The sequence below is a fragment of the Lissotriton helveticus genome, chromosome 12, assembly GCF_964261635.1.
Source record: "Lissotriton helveticus chromosome 12, aLisHel1.1, whole genome shotgun sequence".
Taxonomy (NCBI): domain Eukaryota; kingdom Metazoa; phylum Chordata; class Amphibia; order Caudata; family Salamandridae; genus Lissotriton; species Lissotriton helveticus.
In genome coordinates this window covers 63,067,188-63,090,251 of record NC_136073.1, presented here as the reverse complement: position 1 = coordinate 63,090,251, position 23,064 = coordinate 63,067,188, and the positions used below count along the sequence as shown (strand labels likewise).

The 23,064-nt window shown below is 46.9% G+C and overlaps 1 protein-coding gene across 1 annotated transcript in view; it reads left to right on the top strand.

The window, feature by feature from the left end:
- Positions 1-23,064, top strand: part of SHBG (sex hormone binding globulin) — a 126,360-nt gene that overhangs the window by 22,077 nt on the left and 81,219 nt on the right. Inside the window, exons 3-6 of the mRNA XM_078668870.1 lie at positions 2,365-2,554; positions 6,401-6,562; positions 9,883-10,051; positions 21,873-22,015. Of these exons, the coding sequence (XP_078524996.1) occupies positions 2,365-2,554; positions 6,401-6,562; positions 9,883-10,051; positions 21,873-22,015 (664 nt within the window). The remainder of the gene's footprint in view (positions 1-2,364; positions 2,555-6,400; positions 6,563-9,882; positions 10,052-21,872; positions 22,016-23,064) is intronic.

The window sequence follows — 23,064 nt, the reverse complement described above, 5'->3', positions numbered from 1 at the left end:
CCCCAACCAAACCCTTCTGCTTTCTCGCAGTGCAAGAAGCAGAAACATAAAATGGTATATTTAATACGTTTTTATGATTCTGCTTCTCACAGTGCGAGAAAGCAGTGGGGCGACGCTCCTCCGCCCACATGGAGGATCTGCCCCTGCTTTAGAGTCTCGGGGAGGTGGGGTGCATGGCCCCCCTCCCCTTCATTAGAATTTTGTCCTGGGGATGGGGCCTCCCAGGCTATGATTGGCCCGGGGAGGGGGTCACATGCCCCCTCCCCGTCTTCTAAAAGTTGACACAGAGGGATGGAATCTCTGGGACTGAAATCGGCTCAGAGAGGGGGCCCTACTCAAGTCCCCCTCCCCAAATATATCTATTATTTTATGAAAGGCCCTCATCTTTTTTGTTTACCACAATCCTGCCGGTGTCCTATGGGCTCGCTGCAAAACCAGCCATTTTTTTTTAAATTTTTGCTCTGGGGCCGGGGGAGGGTTCATTCCCCTCTGGTTTTACCCACAGGGCCAAGGGGGGCAGGGTATCCCTACCCTGACCACTTATTGTTATTTGACAACATTTCAGGACAGGAGATTAAGTCCCCATGTCTTCTAATGGCTGCCAGCAACATTTTTCTTAATTTTGCTTGCAGCCAATGTTGAAATTGGCAATGTATATACACATAAGCGGCGTTCATTTGTGTTCACTGTATCCCTTGTTGTAAGCAGAACGGATATCGCTAAAACACTGACTGTGTTATCCCGCTAGCATAGACCCATGCACACACGTACACGACAGCCATTTTAGGTATCATGGTCTCCCTGTTCACGATCGCCCGTCAGCACACTTCCCTGACCCTGCAAGCTTCCCCCATGCACCCTGACCGCCCCCGCTCTCACATGCACGAGTCATGAGCCCTCCCCTCCCGCATGACTCTGTCTCTGAGACTCGCACCCCGCGCCTGACCAACACCTCCTGTCCCTCCATGAATACCCCTCCTGTGATGACCTCTTCCTCTGAACCTAATTGTTTGCACGGACCGCTGGTCATCCCTTAGCCTGAGGATACAGTTTATTGCCCACTACTGTATGCACTCGTCTCTCTCTTGAAAGAAGCCATTATTGATCATGACCACCCCACCCCACCCCCTGAGATTCGATCAGGAGCACACATTCCAACGGAATCAACAGCACACTCAGCTGCATGACAGCCCCCTCCTATTGTATGGAGGATAAGGGCCCCTACTGTAGCCACGTGTTGGAATATCGTCGTATTTTACAATGTCTTGATTGTAATGAAGGATGTGTGTGTGTCATAAACCTGTGTATAAAAGACGAAGCCTCAGAGAAACTTGTTAGAGCCCCTCCCGAAGACACTCTGCGAGTGTCCCAAATGACATGCTCTCACTCATGAGTAATAAACTCTGTTCTTGTTTTCCTGCCTTCAGCGCCCGTCTCTTTATTTGGTAATTATTCAAGATGGAAACGAAGAGTCGCCCTGCACCAGCAGCCTGGGCATTGGGTGCGATCGGGGCAGACTTTTCAACACCAATCAGAGCGCTTGCTCCCGTGGGAATCTGACTCCCGTGGGAGCGAGATGCCCAAGGGAAATAGAGCTCCCTGGGTCCATCAGATGGCTCTATCTTTTTTTAATGGGGTTGTGGGACTCTCGTGAGAGTACCTGAAACCCAACAATCTAGATATACAAATATTTTTGGGGCTTAATATCTCCACAACTACTTAATGGATTTACACCAAATCACAAAAAGCACAATCTGGGGACCAAGATCTAGCTTCCTGTCAAATTTTGTGTAATTCTGTTTAGCAGTTTTTGCAATAGAGATGCCTAAAAATGGTTATGGAAAATGCTTGGGGGTTTTGCGTTTTGGGACTCCCCTTTTTACTCAGCTCCCACTTGATGAATGTCCCTGAAACTTTCCATGCACAAACTCGGCAAAAAGAGAAAGTTTTGTGCAGATTTGTCAAACGGCACCAAAGCTAATAGGAGAACAAAAAAGGCATGGAAATGCTGACTCAACTATAGCTATTAAGTAGCGACCGCCAGTGGGTAATATATATAGGGTTTTTCTTTACTGGCACGGGAGGAAGGAAAGTGTGATAACCAAGTCATCTAACAAACTAGTGAAATATCCTTGCGGGTAAACATGACAAAAGCCAAGAAGAAAGAAACAATGGGGAGGAAATGATGTTCTGAGTAAATGTTCCCTTTAGCCAGGGGAGGAAGTAGGGAGCCAGTGTGGTCCTTATAAATGACAACCGGTGTTAACCCTACCTCAAAGTTTTATTGGTCTTTCCCAGAAAGGAACAAGTTTCTTTGTAATATTCAAGACTTTGGCTTAATATATGCTTTGTTCTCTCTTTCAGCCCCGCCTCTTCCTTTGAATTTCGCACCTTTGACCCGGAAGGAGTGATCTTCTATGGAGACACCGCGTGGGGCCAGGACTGGTTCACGCTCGGCCTCAGGAACGGGCGGCCAGAAATCCAAGTGAGAAACACCTTTTCCCCTGCCAGTGTCTCTGGCTGCAAACCCATCAACGATGGGCAGTGGCATCTGGTAAGGACCTTTGGAAACCAGTGTTAGGGGGTAAAAGGGAGGGGTATACACTCCAGTCAAGTCACCCATGGGAGTTATGTTATCAGCTATTTATATAGCGCATGGACACTGTAGCTTCGTGGTGCTTCCATAAACCAGACTCTGTTTAACTACTGAACAGGAAAGCTTTTAACTGTATCCTAAAACAGATAAGAAAAAACTCTTGTTGTAGGCGTAATTGGAAAGAACTGCAGACCCCAGCAAAAAAGCCTTGTCGCCATAGTGTGCTGCTTCTACCTTTGAAACCTCTACCAAAAGATGGGGATTGAACAAAAAGAATGAGAAGACTCATGCTAATAACATTCAAAAGCACTGAAATCTGGTAGATGCAAATGTTTGGCTATATGGACGAAAACTACTGGGTGTGTCATTCGCATTTTGGGTTAAACCCCTGCAGACCCATACAATTAGGTTTACACCTCAAACGCTGAGGCTAGCCTGTAGATGTAATTGGGTAGGACTAGTCTTTTCCAGTCAGACTTATCTCACAGTCACTTTTGGATCCTGTGAGATAAGTTCATCCCAGAAGAGCTACCGAAGGAGGGGGAGCAGCATGTCTTACCCCCTGCCTAACAGCACAGACAGACCTCAGGCTGCCTAAAAAAGCAGCCACAGCTAGAACTCGACTACCGGCCCTTCGGCCATTTCCCGAGTGCTCGCGTTACCAATCCGACCCTGTTGGTATAGACTGCGTGCCATACCTCACATATATTTCCTGAGCAACGCGCTCATATGAACGGGAACTGCCGAAGGCAGCGCCACAGCCGGCCACTAGAGGGCGCCCTTGCCCAAATCAAACAGAAAAAAAGACAGCTGCCTGTCAGGATCGGATGCAGGGCGCTCCCCAGTCCCACACACTGAGTAAGAACCAGAGCGCCAGTTGCTGGGATGGTCATACTCATACCCTGTGTAAGGCCAGCAGCATACGGCCTACTAAACAGTTACTTCTGAGCCATTCTTCACCCTGGGAGTTATACACTGCAATCTGCACGCAGCCTTAACACAAGGAAGACTACTCACACCAAAGGCTGACAAGGAACTGTAAAATCAACAGGAAACTGAACTGAAGCAGAAAAGGTGTCATTACGTACCTTTTTTGGCATCGCCCCCTCCTCAAAGCTCATTTGGCAATCCAGCGCAGGCACCACAACTGACCCCCCCTGCTTCCCTTGACTTTAACACAGCCTCTCATTAGAAGTATGGAGGGTTGAGTGGCTGCGGCAGTGCTTAACTTGAGCTGGTGGTTTCCAGTTCTCGGCCCCGGTACTTAATTGACAGCACCAGTGCTCATGTTAGTCTGCCGCAAGGTGGTGCTGTCTGGCTAATTTAGAGATGACCACAACAGTTAATTATTAATTCATTATACATTGGAAATGACTAATACCTGTCACCCAAGCCATTCTTACAGCTTTAGGGGCCTGAAATAGACCGACTTGTTACACTTGTAGGAGTGTGATGGTTAGTAGTTGTGTTGTTGCTATCATTGGCCGCATGGCAGGGGCAATATTTGGTGTGAGCTGCAGTGGCCTCCAGTTGAGTGTCCTGGCACTTATTTTGTTTCACAAATTAAGCACTGGGCTGCGGAGACTGTAGCTGAAATGGCCATGAAAGAGGTGCACGCCCTCTGCTGGGGACCGGCCGGCACCGCATGCAGCCCTGGAAGGATGAGAGTACTACATGCCCCCTCAACCCCCCAGCTGGTGGCCACAGCAAGACTAAGCTACAGGAAGAGGGAACGAGCCCAGGGCACCCTCAATAAGACAATGCATGTTACGAAAAGAGCTTGGGTGCCTGCCAGGGGCGCCCGCGAAAGAGATGCTGCACATGTCCAGTGCTTCCCAGAAGAAAAGGGGGGAGTAAAAGCTTAGCGGGCCAGAATGCAGGAAGGGGAAAACCTACATCCCAACAACTGCACTAGCATTGCCCCGGAGACTTCAGGGAGTGTCCCGAACACTGCCTTAAGACTGTGTTGCACAACGACCCATTACAGGCACGTCCCCTAGTGGTAAGCTGCCACCACTGCAACACGAAGAGGAGAAGAGTCCCAGTCCTATAGACAGGACAAGATCAGTGAGAGGTCCGTGCAAACAGGACTGGCGCCACGTGGCCTAATGCCACCTTTCAGCATCTGTAGAGAAGACATGCGATGTGGCTGGTCACCACATCACACTGCAAGCAAGAAGAACAGAGCGAAGTGCGATGCGACATAGTGAAGAACTGAAAAGGAGAGGAAAGAAGAACGTGTGACCAGACCTGTCACACTGAAAGACCAGAAGACCACATATGAGCAAGAGCACAGCACCACAGGGTTAAGAGAGTGCCTCTGCAGACACAGGCCAGCCACTGAGGTGGATCAACGTCCCTGGCGACAGCTCGGTGGGAGAACCAAACGTAAGTCTCCAGCTAGCGCAAATCGCGTCTCTACCTCACTCTTCCCAGTGTGACCGTCAGTTTCCAAGCATCGGGTGCTTGAGGCAGATGGCAACTGCCCCAGGATAGATACCGAGCTATGCGACTGCAAAGTCCTTCCAGTCACCCTTGCTCCATGCAAAGTCATCACCATCTGTCGTGCAGGTCCTCTAATGGCAGCTACACCATCATTGCCATGTGCATCACCCAATCCAACGAAGGAGCATCTCACCACGAGGGTGGAGCCTTACACCTGCAAAGCATCAAGAGACCAACAAGATGCACCTGGAAACGTAGTAGACGAAGTGTCCAGAGACTATCTGCTAGCCCTCCTGCACCAGGGTCCTGTGCGTAAGCAAGCAGACCATGAGTCATCCACCCTTGTCAGTGCAAAAAGGACTTTGCTGTGGATTCTGTTGGCGATCCTGCAGTGGCCTCCAGGTGGCCCAAACACAGCCCTGCATGGTCCATGCGGTCCCTTGGTAACCCAGAAAAAAGGGCCTTAAGGACATTCCTGCACAAAGGTATCCTGGTACGAGAGATGGCCTGGAAGCTGCTCCACCAACAAGATACCAGCGCTTGGAGGAAGACGTTCCAAGCATCGTCGATGCAATTCCAAATCCTGTAGAAACTTGCCTTTAAGGAGTCAGGATGCCCCAGGAGTGAGCTCTACTCTCCTGATGCACCATGTTTGAACTGTTTGACACCGAACACATCACAGCAAGAGCACGCAGGACTGACTATCAGTGCATGAGTGGACATTGACCCAACTGACATGCTGTCAAAGAATCCCGACTCCATCTACACAGTGCTCGTGCCCAGTGGTAGCTGGTTAAATCATGGACACGTGCAGAGATGCCCAGGTGCTTCCAGCTGCACCTGCCACCACGGTCCTCCAGACTGTCTCTCAAGGCTGAGTGACTAAGTGGTGTCTTGTGTGTATTGTTTTATTTCCATAGTTTGGGCTTGTTTTATTTTTAATAAAGTTTGAGAGGAATGTAGTGTCCTGCTGGACACCTACTAGTGTTTCTACCAGCCACTTCCAGAGGGCTGGCATTTACTACCACCCCACACCCATCCATCACAGTGGTCACCGGTCAGGTGACCCTGCCAATAAAAAGGTCAGAGTGCACAAGCTGGTGGCCAGTTCTAAGTACCATACCGACTATATCTGTGTCCTTTATTTCTATAGTATGTGGCCCTAGGGCCCACGACTTTACATGCAGTATCTATAAGAATTTCCATTTTGCCTGGGAACTCCCATTACCGGCTGAATCTGAATTCCTGACCCACTTAAAAGGAGGGCCCAAGAGTAAAGTCAGCGGAGGAGGCTGAACCTGTCATAGAGCTTGGGTCAGACAATGTTAAACTCTTATTGTCCTCTTTTTATCTCTACAGGTCGCAGTGAGGAGTGAAGCCAGTAATATCGTGCTACACGTGGACCATGAAGAGGTCTTCCGCGTCTGGCACCTCTCAATGCCGGTGAACGAGAGTACAGGCATGATTCTGCGCATCGCAGTTGGGGGAATGCTCACCAATCAGAGCAACCTGCTGGTTCCAGTAAGAACAATCCGTGTTTATCCACTCCCAGGGTGCTTCCCAGACGTCATTTGGCTTATGTGCCCCGTCTCTTGATTTTGGCGAACCCTTTGGTCAGGATGGATAGCTGCCAGCTGGCCCCATGTCATGAGTGTGCTGTTCATGTTTATCTTTGAAGGTCGAAGCCTACCAGACAGCTGTCTGGTTGCGAACAATTTCTTGGGGACATTCTGAAAGTTTCCATGGCAATGCATTCTGCCCATTGCTTGCAATTGGCTTTGTGTTTTGTAACTTACATCTGCTTGCTTTCTATTTGCTGGCTTTATTTGTGTTAGGCTGCCTAACATGTCTCTGCGCATTGCCTGTTTACCACATCTCCGACTCGTTCCCTGTATTCTTACACAAGTGCTTGCTGTCTGGGAACTCTTTTTTTCTTTTTCATGAAGCCCTTCAGAAGAGTATATGTGTTTTCAGTTGTCTCCCTTTGAATGCTAGTTCAAGAAGCGGTACAAAAGGGGGTGGTGATGGACAAAGCATCTGAACCAATCAAACACTCACACCCAGTCAACAGATCTGGGTTTAATCCATCACCGTTCTTTAGCCCACTCTGCCACCCCAGTTCAGACATGGCCATATGCAAATCAGTCTGACCCTGTGCATCATGGGAACAGTCCAGCCCGAACTGCCAAGCCATGCCTTCCCTGGACCGGAAACAAGCTTCCTAGGACCGGTTTCTGGCATTTCAGCCGTCTTCAGCCAGGCTTGCTTGAATCCAGTGGCAAAGTGAGCAAGGGACTCACGTCTGAGCATACCCTGCCAAACTTATGGCGGACATAGCGGTACAAAAGGGGGTGGTGATGGATGGAGCATCTGAACCAATCAAACACTCACACCCAGTCAACAGATCCGGGTTTAATCCATCACCGTTCTTTAGCCCACTCTGCCACCCCAGTTCAGACATGGCCATATGCAAATCAGTCTGACCCTGTGCCTCATGGGAACAGTCCAGCCCGAACTTCCAAGCCATGCCTTCCCTGGACTGGAAACAAGCTTCCTAGGACCGGTTTCTAGCATTTCAGCCGTCTTCAGCCAGGCTTGCTTGAATCCAGTGGCAAAGTGAGCAAGGGACTCACGTCTGAGCATACCCTGCCAAACTTATGGCGAACATAGCGGTACAAAAGGGGGTGGTGATGGACGGAGCATCTGAACCAATCAAACACTCACACCCAGTCAACAGATCTGGGTTTAATCCATCACCGTTCTTTAGCCCACTCTGCCACCCCAGTTCAGACATGGCCATATTTCAAGAAGCAGCAGGCATGCAGTATTTCTTTGAAAATGTTTCCTGCCTCCTAACTTTCTTGCATGGTCCAATCGTTAAAGCACATATATTATGCTTTTTATTCAGAAAGATTTTTTTTCAAGCCAGGTGTCCATAACATCTTAAAATAAAATGTAAGGTTCATTCCCCTTACTGCGTCATGAGTCACAATTAGGCCAGAGTGAAATTTTCATTACGTTGTCGTAATTTGTGTAGTTTTAGGGATTTCACATTAAATTGACAAAAGGACACCATTACTCCACATTTATTGCAAAATTGAAAGATGGGACCAACATGATTCACCAGAACACAAGTAGCTATTGTTCTCAGCACATTTTTTTTGGCGCTGCATTTTAGAGTGAAATGCATTCCCACAACCATTTCGGACACGGGGAGGCATTTCACTCTAGAATATAGTACTAAATGCTGGATTTGCATCTGATGTAATTACATCTAATTCGGTGGAATATTCCTACAATTTCACTATAAAACTCAAAAGCAAATTACGGGTATTTCGCACACCCCTAGTCACAACATGAGGACGTCTGAACAAAAATATTTCCCTCACTTCATATTACTTGAATGGAATGGTAGGGTCTCCCTTATGCAGAGTTTGTGATAAGCATTTTCCAACTAGCTGAACACCTGCAGTGCTCTATGTCGACCATGTGATGTTCAGAGTGGCGTAGCGTTGGTGGGGCAACAGGGGCATTTGCCCCGGATGCATAATTCTTAGGGGCACAACATTTTAAAAGAAAAGTGAAAGGATACTTGCCTTGCCACAGGCGCTGACAACCCACACTATGCCGCTGGGTGTTCATCAAAATACTGAATGTGAATCTTATGAGATTGCTTAAAAAAATTGTTAAGAAGGAAGAATAAAATAACTGAAAATTTGTCTGAAAAACTGATTATTTGGGTTGATAATTTTTGTTTGACACACTAGTCAAACTTGACTGCCCCGCTAACCCCACCCCCCTAAAGAAGTAGGGAACATGCTCCAGGCAAAGACCTGCTATTGCTGCTGAGACCTCACAGGAGAAAGAGTTAGACTGCCTGGCAGATAACCTACATTAATGCAAGCTCAGAGCTGCAGGCCTAGCTGCACCACATGCTGCCACCAACCATATTTTGGCCCTAACCACCAATACTGCACTCTCCGGTATGCCGCCATTGAGCACAAAAGGTGGTGGGAGGAATGCTTGCAATTTGTCTAACCATTGGCAATGGCTTGGGGTAGCATCCCAAACCATCAATCTTCTGCTCATCAAACCACTGACCTCCTTTATCGAGAGCTGCTGCCTGTGTTCTTGAGCTGCTTTTTAGTGACCCCAAAAGTCAAAGAAATTCCAACTTAATTCCAGGTCCCTGTAGACCTGTAGCACCCTCCCAGCAGAGTACTTGGCACCCCAAATTTGTTTGCAGACACTTTTGGTGTGCTCCCAGACACCCTATGTTTTATCCCAGGCACTACAAGTTTATGCCCAGACACAATTCATTTTCTTTTCTTAGGCTCTCTATGTTTGTTCATAGGAACCTCAAGTTTGGTCCAAGGCACCCCTGGTTTGTAACCCAGGTGGCATGACTTTCTTCCCAAGCACCACGGGTGGTAACCCTGACACCCCAGCTTTGTTCCCAGGCTATCAGGCTTGCTCGAAGACACCCTGGGATCTTCTTGTCAGATACCTGTGCTTGTACCCCAGGAGTGTACCCAGACACTGTGGGTTAGTTGGTTCCCAGGCACCCCATGTTTGTTCCAGACACCTCCGAGTTTTCTTAGGCACCCCAAATGTGTGCTCAGAAAACCCTGAATATTTCCCCCGTAGATTACAATGTGGTCCTAGAAACCCTGGGTTTGCTCTCCGACACCATAGTTATTTTCTTGTTCTTGTATGTTTGTTCCATGACGCTCCTTTGTTGTAGTTCTTCTCTCAGACACACGGGTGCGCTCTAGGATTACTTGTCGTTTGGTACTCTAATGGGTCATGTTGTGATGGCTTTCTCTCCCTCTCCTCTTCAGATGAACCCTGCCCTGGACGGCTGTATCCGCTCTTGGAACTGGATGAACCAGACCACGGCCTGGCTGACCGGCCCCCCCGTCAGACAGGGGGCCATTAAACCCTGCTTCGCCCAGGTGCACAGGGGCAGCTTCTTCTCAGGGGCGGGCTTGGCCATGTTCAGATCGAAAGGTGGGTGATCGCTGCCTGGGTGCATCCTGCTCCCCCTTTACAAAATTGTTTACACATTCATGCTCTGCTTTTGTCTCTTGTTTTCCTCTCTCCCTTACTTTCTCTAGCTGTCTCCTTAATTTCTATTCACTGTCTCCTTTACCATTTTCATTTCCCCCTCCCCTCCTTTATTCTCTTTTGACTTTCTCACTTGTGCCATTCTCTTCTCTTTGACTCTCTCCTGTCTATTCCATGCCTTTTTTACCCTCTCTTCCCTGCCTCCTTCAGTCCCTCCTGACTGTCACTCTCCTTCATTTTCTCTGTTCCTCCTGTCTCTTTCTCCTGCCTCTGTCTCTTCCCTTACTCTTCTGTTTGTCTTCCATCACAACTTTTCTCCAGGCCCCATGGTAGCTGCAGGCCATACTCCTTGGTAGGCACTGCCATGTACCTCTGGTGACCCAGAGGGCATTGGGCAGGTTTGCTGTGCACTTCATCTGATCAAGGGCTCTCTTGGTCCTGCTGTCTCTGCAGAGGCAGCTGAGGGAGGAGTCAAGGCTTCCCAGGAGGCGGTGCATGCTGGGATCTCACATGTAGTCTAACACAGCCCATGCACACCAGACCTATTAATATCCAGGCAGAGCTGCACCTTCTGATAAGGGCAGGTCTTTACTTACATTTCAGTACTGAGGTGTCCACAGCACATCTTCAAGTTGCTTCTTCAGGGCTGGACTGGGTCAGCCGGGCTGCAAATTGTACCCGGCCGGTCTCTTCTCTACTCCACACATCTCTAGGTCACCTGAACATTGATTCTGTCTCTCTTGGTCAGGGCATCCATCTCCTCATCTTCCAAGAATGCAGCCTTGGCCTTGTCTTCTGGTCCAAGGCTTAGTTCCATCCTCGGATAGGCCTGTGGCGGTGTCCTGCGGCCATATGTATGAACACATTTTCCCATAGACACAGAATGGGTAAAACCCTTTGATACATCTGACCCCTGGTCCTCTGGCGGAATGAGTACAAAGCCCGGGTTCAGGAGGACCAAGGCTTCCCAGAGCCAGAACTTCAGATAGTTCACCCTCCTCAAAATCAAACTACTCAGCCAACCACAGCGGGAGCACCTTCAAATGAAATTTCATGTGCTTCCTACATTAAAGGGGAGATTAGAAATTGGTCAGTGAGAGGCTGACGGGGAGGCCCATGTCAGCAATCATATTCTATGGTGATCTAGACACAGGATGGGACCCGCTCTTGAAGCTGTCATGAAACATAATGTAAGAAACAACCATGCATTCTTTTTTCCCTTTTGCTAATTGACTGCTAGACATTAGCAAACGCTTTTAGTGTGTTGACCCTGATGTGCAGCTGCAGTGATACTCTCTTTGGGCCCTGCATCTCCACACCGGTTTGTTCTTTCTCGACCATCATGTAGCTGAGGTGTTGAATTGACCCCAACTGTTATTCTGGTCTCTTTCAAGGTGTACACGCGCAACAAATCAAGTGCATGTTTCCTGAATCCATGCAAGGAAATTGTGTTCAAATTCATTTCCATTCACTTAATTTAGAGATGAGCTTTTCCCTCCCTAAGGCTACTGAGGTTACATTTCCTGCTCCTTTCGGATTTCTTCCTGGTCATTGTCACCCTTCACTATAAAAGGCGGGAAAAGGACTATAATTTTGTGCAATAAAACATTGCTTGTACCGTTTGTTGCTTGCTCCAGAAGCGCCTCTTTTGTTATTGATCTTCAGACTTCCTGCTTCGCTCTGGAAGTGCTCCTGCTGCTGTGTATTATCCGCAGAAGATTATTTTTCTATTTTTCATAATTTTTTTACTTCTTTTGGAACAGGGTCACTTGTTAAACCACTTAAAAGCGGGATGAGAGGCTGGGGCCATTTTTTCAAGACAGAAAGAGGAACAACTCATTGTGTTGACAAGCAAACATGTCTTGACAGCTTACAACAATATTGGCCTGATAGAACAGATCAACTCCAGGAGCTTTTGACAACAGTCAATCATCTTTCTAAACCATCGAAAATGCTGCAGAGATACAAGCATGGCCCAATCATGGGTTCCCACGCTGCAACTCTGGGCAATAGTTGCTTAATCTCCACTACAGCGGCCCACCCGCTGCGGGATGCCTGGCTTTCACCTGGGGATACCCAGTAGGGGTTATCTCACTGGGAAAAAGCCAGGACGGGTTCCCAAGGCAAGCGCCTTGATGCCTTCGGGTGATACGTGCGCTATATAAGTCGCAATACATTTACATTTACATTTTGAAGCAGGGCTCTTTAGACCCTTCCTTGGCAAACCAGGCTGAACAGAAGCTTGACAGCAATTCTCCTTAGAGCAAGGAGTTCCTTGACACCTGTGAAATTCACTTTACTTTCAAGTCCCATGTTTATGGCTCTGATCAAGCTACAGTGAGTTAGGGATACTAGGGGAAATGCATTGGCTTGGGAAACTTTAATGGTGCCTCAAGCTTTTCCTCTCTTTAATGCATGTCCAGCCTTTTTGAAAGAATTTAGGACAATATTTGATAGGCACAATCAAAGTTACTCTGCCCTGGAAGACATCTTTGTACTTTAAACAAGGATCAACTAATGTGCAGTCTTATTTAAGTGATAGGACAGCTCTGGCAAGAGAATATAGCCGTACTGAGTCTAATTTATTTACTCTTTATTAGAAGGGACTAAATGGAAAAAAATGCACTGGCTAGAGTTTGGCGGCCTGCCTCTTTTAATGACCGTATAGTGCTTTCTTTTCAAACTGATTTTTTGTTTGTTTTTGTTTTTAGAAGACTTTGTGCAAAAAGACACATGGTTTCAGAAAAAAGGGAACGGCAATTCTAAAAACCTTTTCAATCACCAGCAATATTCAATATGAATTACAAGTCAAAAGTGGAGCAAGTGTTCATACACAGTATGGACTAGAGGTAGCTATTATCACCAATCAAGTAGCAACTTCCAGAAAAAAAGATTGAGAGCACACTAAAAGTGCAGGACATCAAACAAAATCATGCAGAATCTAAGTTCTTTACAAAGGTTCCTTGAGAATATGGTAAAGTGCATAGACATGCGAGAGTAATTTGTAGCAGATACCAATAACCCTCATGATCATATTACACAATAAAATGCAGATCACATCTGTAATAAAGTGCAATAAGACATCACAAATACCATTATTTACAATCATAATTCATTAGGTCAACTTCTCAACCATGTGGAATATTAGAAAAATTCTATAGCCCAGGCCTTTGGAACATCGAGCAAGATTCATCTTAAGGGGAACCTGAACTATTCTGAACCAGAGGGCCCAGACTTTCAATTGAATCAAGATACTGCCAAGAGGCATTGAATCTCTGTAAGACCCCGGCCCTCTTTGCGTAGGCTTCTTCAAATTTCTTTGTTCTAATCATTTTAATAAGCCATTCCTCATGTACTGGGATCCTGCAGTTTTGCCACTGTTGCAGACTCAAACAGCCGGCTTTAGTAAAGACAATTGACAAGAACCTGTGTCCTGATTTCGCTATTATTTTTGTATTTTTTTTTTTTAAGGGTGCTAGCATACCTCTCACACCAAGTTGTGCTCTATCCGTCCTATAAGCCGGGTCGAGGTGCGAGATGTGGAGCCAGTGATTAATTACCTTGAGCTGTGCCGCCCAGTAATAGAGCCGTATATCAGGGAACGCTATTCCTCCGTCGTACCATCCTCTCACCAGCTTGGCCTGAGCTATGCGTGGTGGCTTATTAACCCATAAGAGGCTAGTGATCTGGGCCGGAATGGCTTTAAAGTATGTAGGCATCACTGGGTATGGTGTATTCTCCAGGACATATAGAAAGCGGGGCAGGGCCATCATTTTAAAAAGCACCGCCTTTCCTAATAACGTTAGTGGCAGTGTTTCCCAGTGACTGACATCTCTCCTAAGGCGTTCCAGTGGGGGCTGTAGATTTTTATTAAAGGATTCTTTTGAGTCGGCAGTGACGTGGGTCCCCAAGTATTTAAACGTACTTCCCGCTATTGTAAGCGGACAACTAGCAGGAAGGAGTGGAGGAGGGCCATGCAGTACGTAAAGTGTTGATTTGGACCAATTAATGGTATATGCTGAAGCCAGGCTGTAGGCTATGCATACGTCCAGGAGGATCATTATAGAATGTCTGGGTTTTGTGAAATATAGCAGTATATCTTCGGCATAGAGGGACACTCGGTCTTCCCAATTGTCCCCCCATCTGAGGCCTCGTATTGTTGGTTCCCACCGTATCCACTCCGCCAATGGTTCTAGAACCAGCGCAAAGAGTAATGGCGATAGTGGACAGCCCTGGCGTGTGCCCCTTGCCAAGGGAAAATCAGCCAATATGTGGCCATTAGCTGTAACATGCGCCAGGGGCTTTGTGTACAAGAGTCGAATCCATGAGCACAATTTAGGGCCCAATCCTAAATGTTTCAGGACTGCAAAAAGAAAGGGCCACTTAACCATATCAAACGCCATATGAGCGTCCAGGGAAAGTATTACCGCCTGCTCCTCCAAATATTCTGCACAGGCTAATACCCCGTGCAGTCTCCTAAGATTTAGGGCTGTGTTCCTGTCTGATTTCGCTATTATTGAGGACTAACCATTCTTGAAAAGGCCAAAAAGTACCAAAGCTGGAACCAAATGAATTCTTACACCTGTGGCCGAGCTTAAAACAGAAAACAGCTGCTGCTAAAAGGGTATTAACTTGCTGCAAGTGTAAAACGTGTGAAGTCACCCCCTTCACCCTGGTGCTTGCAACGAAAACAACAATTATCAAGCGATGGAAACATTGTATTCAGGGCTGTTGGAGTGTAGTAGGTCAACCAATGAGATGGGAACAACATCCTGTTAAAGTTTGCCTCTCTCAACAACTTATGGCCTGATAGTGATATAGTCTGTCATTCTTCCTCTGTAGGATGGCAATGTTTGCCGGATTGTATCTAAAATATATTTGATCACATTCTGTAGCACCCCTAGATTCCATATCAGCCTTTACCACTTTCCTAGGCCAACCATCTTGGACCTAAAAATGCACGAAGTGCAGAAGGAATATCGAGACTAGGATCAAAACAATGAGCCCTGATAAAGGATGATCTGATGATAGCCCTGAAAAAAACTGCTGCCTTTGATCACCACACCAAGCGGAAATCTCCTGCCATGTCATCCATCTGCCTTGAAGGAACAAATGCCCGAGCTCTCTAAATCCAGAATAATTCCGAAGTTTAATTAGGGCAGGAGAAATTGTTAAACCCAGATAACCAAACTTTTGGAGTGTAAGAAGCTTGCACCCTGAAGAAGGATGATTAGAAAGGTATATATTCAAAAGTCTAACACTTGGACCTTGCAAATCCTCATATCTGGTCTTTATCGGAAATTTTGGAATCTTAATAAAGACTGGTAGTTGAGTATTCAATTCAATTTGACTTTATTCGGTTAAAAGAATGATAACCATAAAAGTACATTTAAAAACAATTCATAATACATTTGTCAAGATTAGTACATAATAAATTTCTGATAAGACAAGAATTAAACTTGGGTGCAAATTGATTTACGTACTCTAAAAACATTACTAAGAAATTCCGAGATGCAGGCAACATTAAAGATAACATCTAGCTTCTGAAGTTCCAGAAAGGCAACCCTACAACGTCTCACCCCCATTTCCCTTAAAATTGGAATAATCAGTCTTTTCCTGGATAAAGTATAATATTTACAGAAAAAAAGAATATGGATATCAGACTGTTCCGATTGGTCATCACATGGACATTTAATGAGATTACGGGACCAACAGTTCATGTCGGGGAGGCTAAGGGCCCTAAAGAGGATGCCTAGCCTAAATCGGGTCAATATGAACCGCGAAAAATCTGTCATAGGAAGGGTTAAGTATGGTTGGATTTTCCCTTGGATTGATACAGGTAGATGGGCTAAGACAGTTTTCTTCTCATGCTCCACTGTACTTCTACATTCCTCCAGGTGTTTCATGCATTTTATTTTTAATGCTTTTCTCGAGATATCACACATGGACATGGGATTGTCGTAATAGCCCATACAGCCAACATCTCCAAGGAATTCCCTAATGTATGTAAACCACCTTATCCTCCCAACATAATCCAAGCTTAGTCCGTCAGTTAGAATAGCACGGTTCAGTACACATCCATCACTAGTCCAGGCCCTATGCCACAACAATATTGGTTGAATTTTAACCAAATCTTCAATATAGCATTGGCCCAATTCCGTATGACAGATGTAACTAGAGACACTCTCAGGTACAGCCAAGATGTGTCTCAGGAATTTATTTTCGACCACTTGTATAGATTTAACATTTTCATACCCCCACAGACCCGCACCATAGACCGCAATAGAGACACAGGTGGCATTGTAAATTTTCAAAAGCTCTACAGGAGGTTTTTTCCCCATCTTTTTAGCGAAGTTTTTGAGGACAGTAATAGATTTGCAGAACAGGGATTTCCTTACTTTTATCGCCTCTATCCAGTTCCCAGCTTCATGAAATAATATACCAAGGTAGGAAAAGGTGGCGGTGTGCTCAATAGGACTAGCATTAATAAACATCCGCCTCCTTCTTCTGCTCGCGCCAGGGCCACAATTCATGGTAAATGTCTTGGAGCAGTTAATTTTTAGATCCAAATTAGCCATGAAATTATTAAAGGATGTTACAAGGCATTGCAGAGCCACCGGGGTACGAGCCATTAGGACCGCATCATCTGCGTAAAGTAACGCAGGAATTGGTCTTTTGGCTACCCTAGGCATGTCACAAGTTGTTTCCACCAGGGCATTCTCTATTCCATTAATATATACCAGGAATAGGAAAGGTGCTAAAACGCAGCCCTGGCGTACCCCACGCCCAATATCAAAAGAACTAGTGCATTCACCTTTTTTGCCATAACGCACTGTTGCGATGGCACCTGAGTACAAGTCCTTAAGAAAGGCTATTATGTTGCCTTCTACACCAAGAGATTCCATAATATCCCATAGTTTGCTGTGTGAAACACAGTAAAACGCTGACGTCAAGTCAACAAAAGTGAAGTAAATGGGTTCACGTCGTGCCTTGGTATATTTCTGCTGTAAAATAAACAGGTTTAAGCCCTGATCTACAGTCCCCAGCCCCTTTTGGAACCCGTATTGAAGATCGCTAATTATAGAGTTGTCATCCGACCATTCTTGAAGCCTACCTAATATTACTCTGCCTAATATTTTTACCGTACTGTCCAATAGGGAAATAGGACGGTAGCAGGTAGGGTTTTGTCTGTCCCCTTTTTTAAAAATTGGAACAATAACAGACATAAACCATGATGGGAGTAAGTTCGTATTTAGGGATGCATTAAATAGTTGTACTAGTAGTGGGGCCCATAAATCAGCATTATTTTTAAACAGGTCGGGAGGTATGCCATCTGGATCTGGGGCTTTACCGCCCCGTGTTGCTTTGAGGCTCTCAGTTATTTCCTTTAGAGTAAGTTTTAAATCCAAGCCATTCGCTTTCATTTCCCCCTGATTGGGCATTACGGGAATCTGCTCATCGGTTGAGGTACTATACAGGCTAGAATAATGTCCCACCCAAGAGTCCTCGGTAATGGCAATTTCAATACGTGCTTTTCTTGAGTCAAGGAAGGGAGCATTTACTGCTTTCCAAAAAGCACAAGCATCCTTACTCAGTGAGGCCTCACAGAGCTTTTCCCAGGCTTCAGTTTTAATTGCCAGTTTCCTTTTTTTCAGTGCGTACTGGTAGGATTTCCTCGCCTCCCTAACCCTTAAGGGATTTCGGGGGGCAGCATGTAGAGCTCCCTTAAGCTCAGAAAGGGCCTTTGTGCACGTGAGATCAAACCATTTTCCCGTCTTTTCCTTACTTGATTTAGAGGCCACCCAGAGATTGCCCTTAATTTGGGAAGCAATAACCTCGAACTGTTTAAGAATCTCCTGATTAGACGTACTTTCATCCAGAATAGTCAAGAAACTAGGCAAGCACTCGGTTACCAAATTGTTTAAAAAATCATTTGGGACTACCCTGTCCCATTTTAATGCATATCCATTTTGTTTTGCCATACTAATGTCAGTAATATTCTGCGTAGGTCTCCTCTCTATAGCCACCGCTCGAAAGGGATTTCTAATCTCCATAATTATCGGGTAGTGATCGCTAAGAGGGATATCAAGAGTCCAGCACCTCTTGACCATATGCCTGTGTCTAACAGAAGTTATTATGAAATCTATTATAGACAAAACACCCCTCCCATTAAACGTAGGGGAAAAGGGGAGCTCAGTTTGGCCAATTTCATTTGCGTATCCTAGATCTTCAGAGTGAAGAATCTCATTCAACAAGTCTCCGCAAATGGAATGTTTGAAATGAGTTAAATCAGTATCCGGATCCATCATAAGCCCACATGCTCCTTTCTGACTTTTCTTACATATGGTACAGTTAAAGTCACCCCCCCAAACAACCCAAACATCCCTAGCATTTTTGTCTGATTCATTATTTATATCATTGCCTAACATCTTTAGGATCGGTTCTAAATCAGCAGGCGGTATATTGTTATAAAAGTTTATAGTTAAAAGGCACAGTTCTTTGCTTGCTTCAATCCTCAGTAGCTGATAGTAAGGGTTGCGGGAAAATAGGGGAATCTTCTTACAGTTTAGGGAATTAGATATAAACGTCGTCAGTCCCCCTTTCGCCCTACCGTGGAGAACCTCCACTGCAGGTGTGAAGAAGGTTTTATAGCCTGTGAGGTGGAGAGGCTCTAAGGTCCAAGTTTCCTGAATGCAGAGAATTTCCATCTCTTCTATTGTTTTTAACCAGATGGGATTCAGTAATTTTGACTTAAGCCCTGCCACGTTCCAGGACATTATACTGACAGTTTCCCTATTTAGTGTATTAACTGGTAAGCATTGAGCCATTACTGTAACTAAATCTTTAGCAATAGTTCCTATTTCCTGTGGTGGTGAGTATCCTAAAGCTGCAATGAGGGGAGTTACAATCTTAGGATTTGAAGGGGGACCGATGTTAGATATTACATCAAAACCATTTCCAGGAATGACTGGGTTGGAATCTGGGGTTGGGGACAGTCAATCAACCCCGTCCAGTCCTTCCAGACAATTGAATCGGTTATGATGAAGAAAAGGTGTCTCCGGAGGTTGGTAAAGAGATCGTGCAGCATACCCCCGATGTCTAGCCCTCCGCTCAACCCTCGTCCAATTCCCTTTAGTTAAATCGTGGTGGATATGGGTAGGGGGGAAGAAAAAGGACACTGGCAGAGTCTGTATGGTAGAGTCAGGAGATCTATTTGACCCCGCACATATGTGTAATACAGTCCTAGGGTCTCGGAAACTCACCAGGATGCAGTCCCCAATTATTGATTTTCTAGTTTTCCCCATCCACGGTACCCTTCTCACCATGATAATTTCGTTATTAAAATTGTCCGGGAGGGGTCTATTCCAGTTCAACCATTTGATAATTTTCCTTTTGAGTAAGTGGAAGTTCTCGCCTTCTCCCTCTTCAAGAGGGGGAGCACCCGCCATAACCACCGTTAGCCTATTGGCCTCAGGTGGCAAGTCGGGTCTCCGTTGTCTAGGGGCTGGCTTCTCAGAGAATGGAGGAGCTATACTAACATTAGGTACAGCTCCATCCAAGGTAGTCAAAGGGGGAACTGGGCCGACTGGATGTGAAGAAGGGATATTAAGTTTGCTAAATAGTGTTGGGACTAAATTGGCCGTAGAAGGTTGTGAAAGGGGGGCAGCAATAGCACCCAAGGGAGGTCCCACGTTTGCTGAATGCTTTTGGATATTAGTAGGACAGTTGGGAGGGGGATTAGTTTCGGGGGGTCTACCCTGAATATTGGCTGAGGTTTTCAGACTACTTATAGTTGCCTCCAAAATAGTAAGTCTGATCTCCACTTTCTTCAAACTGTCAGCGATAGGAAGAAGCAATGATCTAAGCAAAAATTCTATATTCCCTATGGAGGTAACGGGGCAGAAATATTATGTAGATTATCTCCAGGGACATTTACTGGGTCAGTGGTATTAGTAGCCTTATCAGGGAGAACTTTATGGGCATCCAGTATTATCCTATCCGGAATTGAAGGGGGCTTAAGGTCTTTTCCAAAATCGGAGTGGGAGATTTTAGTTTTGCCCTGCCCTCCCCTCAGTTTCCTTCTACGCTTGTTTGGTGGTGGACCGTGCCTCTCAACCACAACTACCTGTTTCGGCTTAGTTTTCTTTATTTTAGCTGCGGTGGAGGTTTGAGTGACTAAGTCGACAGTCATACTGGTAGGGCTGGAAAAAGTGGTAACATCAGGGGTCTTTTCGGTGGTTAAGGCCGGGTTAAAAATTTCATCCCGCAATAGAAGAGGGACATCATCCTGGGGTGATAACTCATGGCTAATGTTAAGGGGACCTCCCTCTTGGGAGATAGGGTAGGGAACAATATTACCAAGAGGCCTATTTTTCATATTTTCAATAGAACGTCGACGTTCTGCCCTACGCTCCGACAGGGAGTTCTCCTTATCCACATCACCCACATCGCCATGTGCCCGTGAGAAATAATTATCAAGAGTCCCGTTTCTAAGTCCACCCGCCTTCGCCGGTGTTCCCTCCATAGCCGATGTCGACATGTCCACTACCTATATCAGGGTTCACTGACACAGCCGAAGACGTGCAGACGAAAGAGAGTGGGCCCAGCCCAGCCTACTCCGGCCTACGAGGGCCTTAGAGGGCCCGCCCTTTGCCCGGGCTTCGCCCCGGGCGCTCCCGCGCAGCGGTAACGGTGTTCAGTTTGTAGAGAAAGTGACTCGCTGGGGGCGGGGCTTGCAGGGAGAGTGGGCCAGGTGTAGACTGTTGGCCGGGCAGGGACTCCTGGTAGTTGGAGTCCCTGCAGTCACTCGCAGCCCTGCAGCTCTTCCCCGTTTCACCTTAGCAGCAATAACCAGTGCAGATCTCCGTTGAGCCCAGCTGACCTCGCCCACGATGCGGGACCCGCGCAGCGGGTCCTGCGAGGAGTGGGATTGAAGACAGCAGCAAGGTCTCGGGGCGGGGTCCAACGGCGCAGTCCACCCTGACAAGAAGGGCAATCCAAAATGAACAAGGCGTCCCCTGGTAGTTGAGTACTAGCATCCTGCATCATTCATTTTATCCAGAATAAAAGAGTCCTTTGTACCTCTGCCATCCATTACCTTTGTACTCAAATCAAAATGAGCCGCCTGGTAGGACATTTAAAACTGGGGAAGCGCCAACCCGCCCTGTAAGGTACCCAGCGGGAGAGTGGAGTATTCAACCCTAGCTACTTTTACTGTCCCAGGTGAACTGCCTGAAAGTGCATCCAAATCAGCAAAATAGCTACTATTCACTTTAATGTGAATGTTTGAGAAAAGAAACTAAAGCAATGGGAGAACAGACATGTTAATAGGACCCACCAGGGTCAGGGGAAGCAAAATCAATCTATCGAGTAGTCCCTTTATTTTGTAAAATGTTGCAAGGTAGTTTAGTTGAAAAAGCATCATCAGCACCATTTTTCCTCCTCCCACGTACCTCACGCGTCATTGTTATATTTCCCTCTTTGCACTGTCTTTCTCTTTCTATGCTCTCTTGTATCACCCTGTGTGTTTCTTTTCTCCTATATTTCATCGGCAAAAGTTTTGCCTTCGTCCTTGCCCCTCTAACTATTTCATCACACTTTCCTCTTTTCCTTTGCCAGCATGTCCCCCTTCTCCTTATCCCATCTTTCTCTGCTCTCTTCTCTTTGTCTCCTCCTGCGCCTCTTTCCTGGTCCCTGCCTTCTACTTTCCTTTCCTCTGCCCCTCCTTCCAGTCTGCTCTCACCGCCTCTTCTCCCTCTTCCAGATCTGGGGCATGGGGGGCTTAAGGACTGGTCCCTGACCCTGGAGATGCACATTCGACCCTTGAAGGATGCAGGCCTCATCTTTGCCCTGGCCGATGTGTCTTCACAGGAGCGGCCTATCCTGAGCCTGAGACTGAAGGGACAGGTGAGCCAGCCGTGCAAACCCTTTCACGGACAGCTGTGAATCTGTGCACTATTGTAAAATGGAGACTGGAGAGGAATCACGAGTGAGTGTACGACAGCAGTGTGAATGAGCGTTGTGCATATGCTATAGTGATCATTGTGCCTGAGCACCAAGGAGCAGTGTGAGCGAGCCACAAGAATCCGTGTGCATGGGCTGAATGGATCAGTGTGCAAGGAGACCAGTGACCAATGTGCAAGGACACCAGTGACCAATGTAGAGTGCAAGGGCACCAGGGACCAATGTAGGGTGCAAGGGCACCAGGGACCAATGTAGGGTGCAAGGGCACCAGGGACCAATGTAGGGTGCAAGGGCACCAGGGACCAATGTAGGGTGCAAGGGCACCAGGGACCAATGTAGGGTGCAAGGGCACCAGGGACCAATGTAGAGGGCAAGGGCACCAGGGACCAATGTAGGGTGCAAGGGCACCAGGGACCAATGCAGGGTGTAAGGGCACCAGTGACCAATGTAGAGTGCAAGGGCACCAGGGACCAATGTAGGGTGCAAGGGCACCAGGGACCAATGTAGGGTGCAAGGGCACCAGGGACCAATGTAGGGTGCAAGGGCACCAGTGACCAATGTAGGATGCAAGGGCACCAGGGACCAATGTAGAGGGCAAGGGCACCAGGGACCAATGTAGAGTGCAAGGGCACCAGGGACCAATGTAGGGTGCAAGGGCACCAGGGACCAATGTAGAGGGCAAGGGCACCAGGGACCAATGTAGAGTGCAAGGGCACCAGGGACCAATGTAGGGTGCAAGGGCACCAGGGACCAATGTAGAGGGCAAGGGCACCAGGGACCAATGTAGGGTGCAAGGGCACCAGGGACCAATGTAGGGTGCAAGGGCACCAGTGACCAATGTAGGATGCAAGGGCACCAGGGACCGATGTAGGGTGAAAGGGCACCAGGGACCGATGTAGGGTGAAAGGGCACCAGGGACCGATGTAGGGTGCAAGGGCACCAGGGACCAATGTAGGGTGCAAGGGCACCAGTGACCAATGTAGGATGCAAGG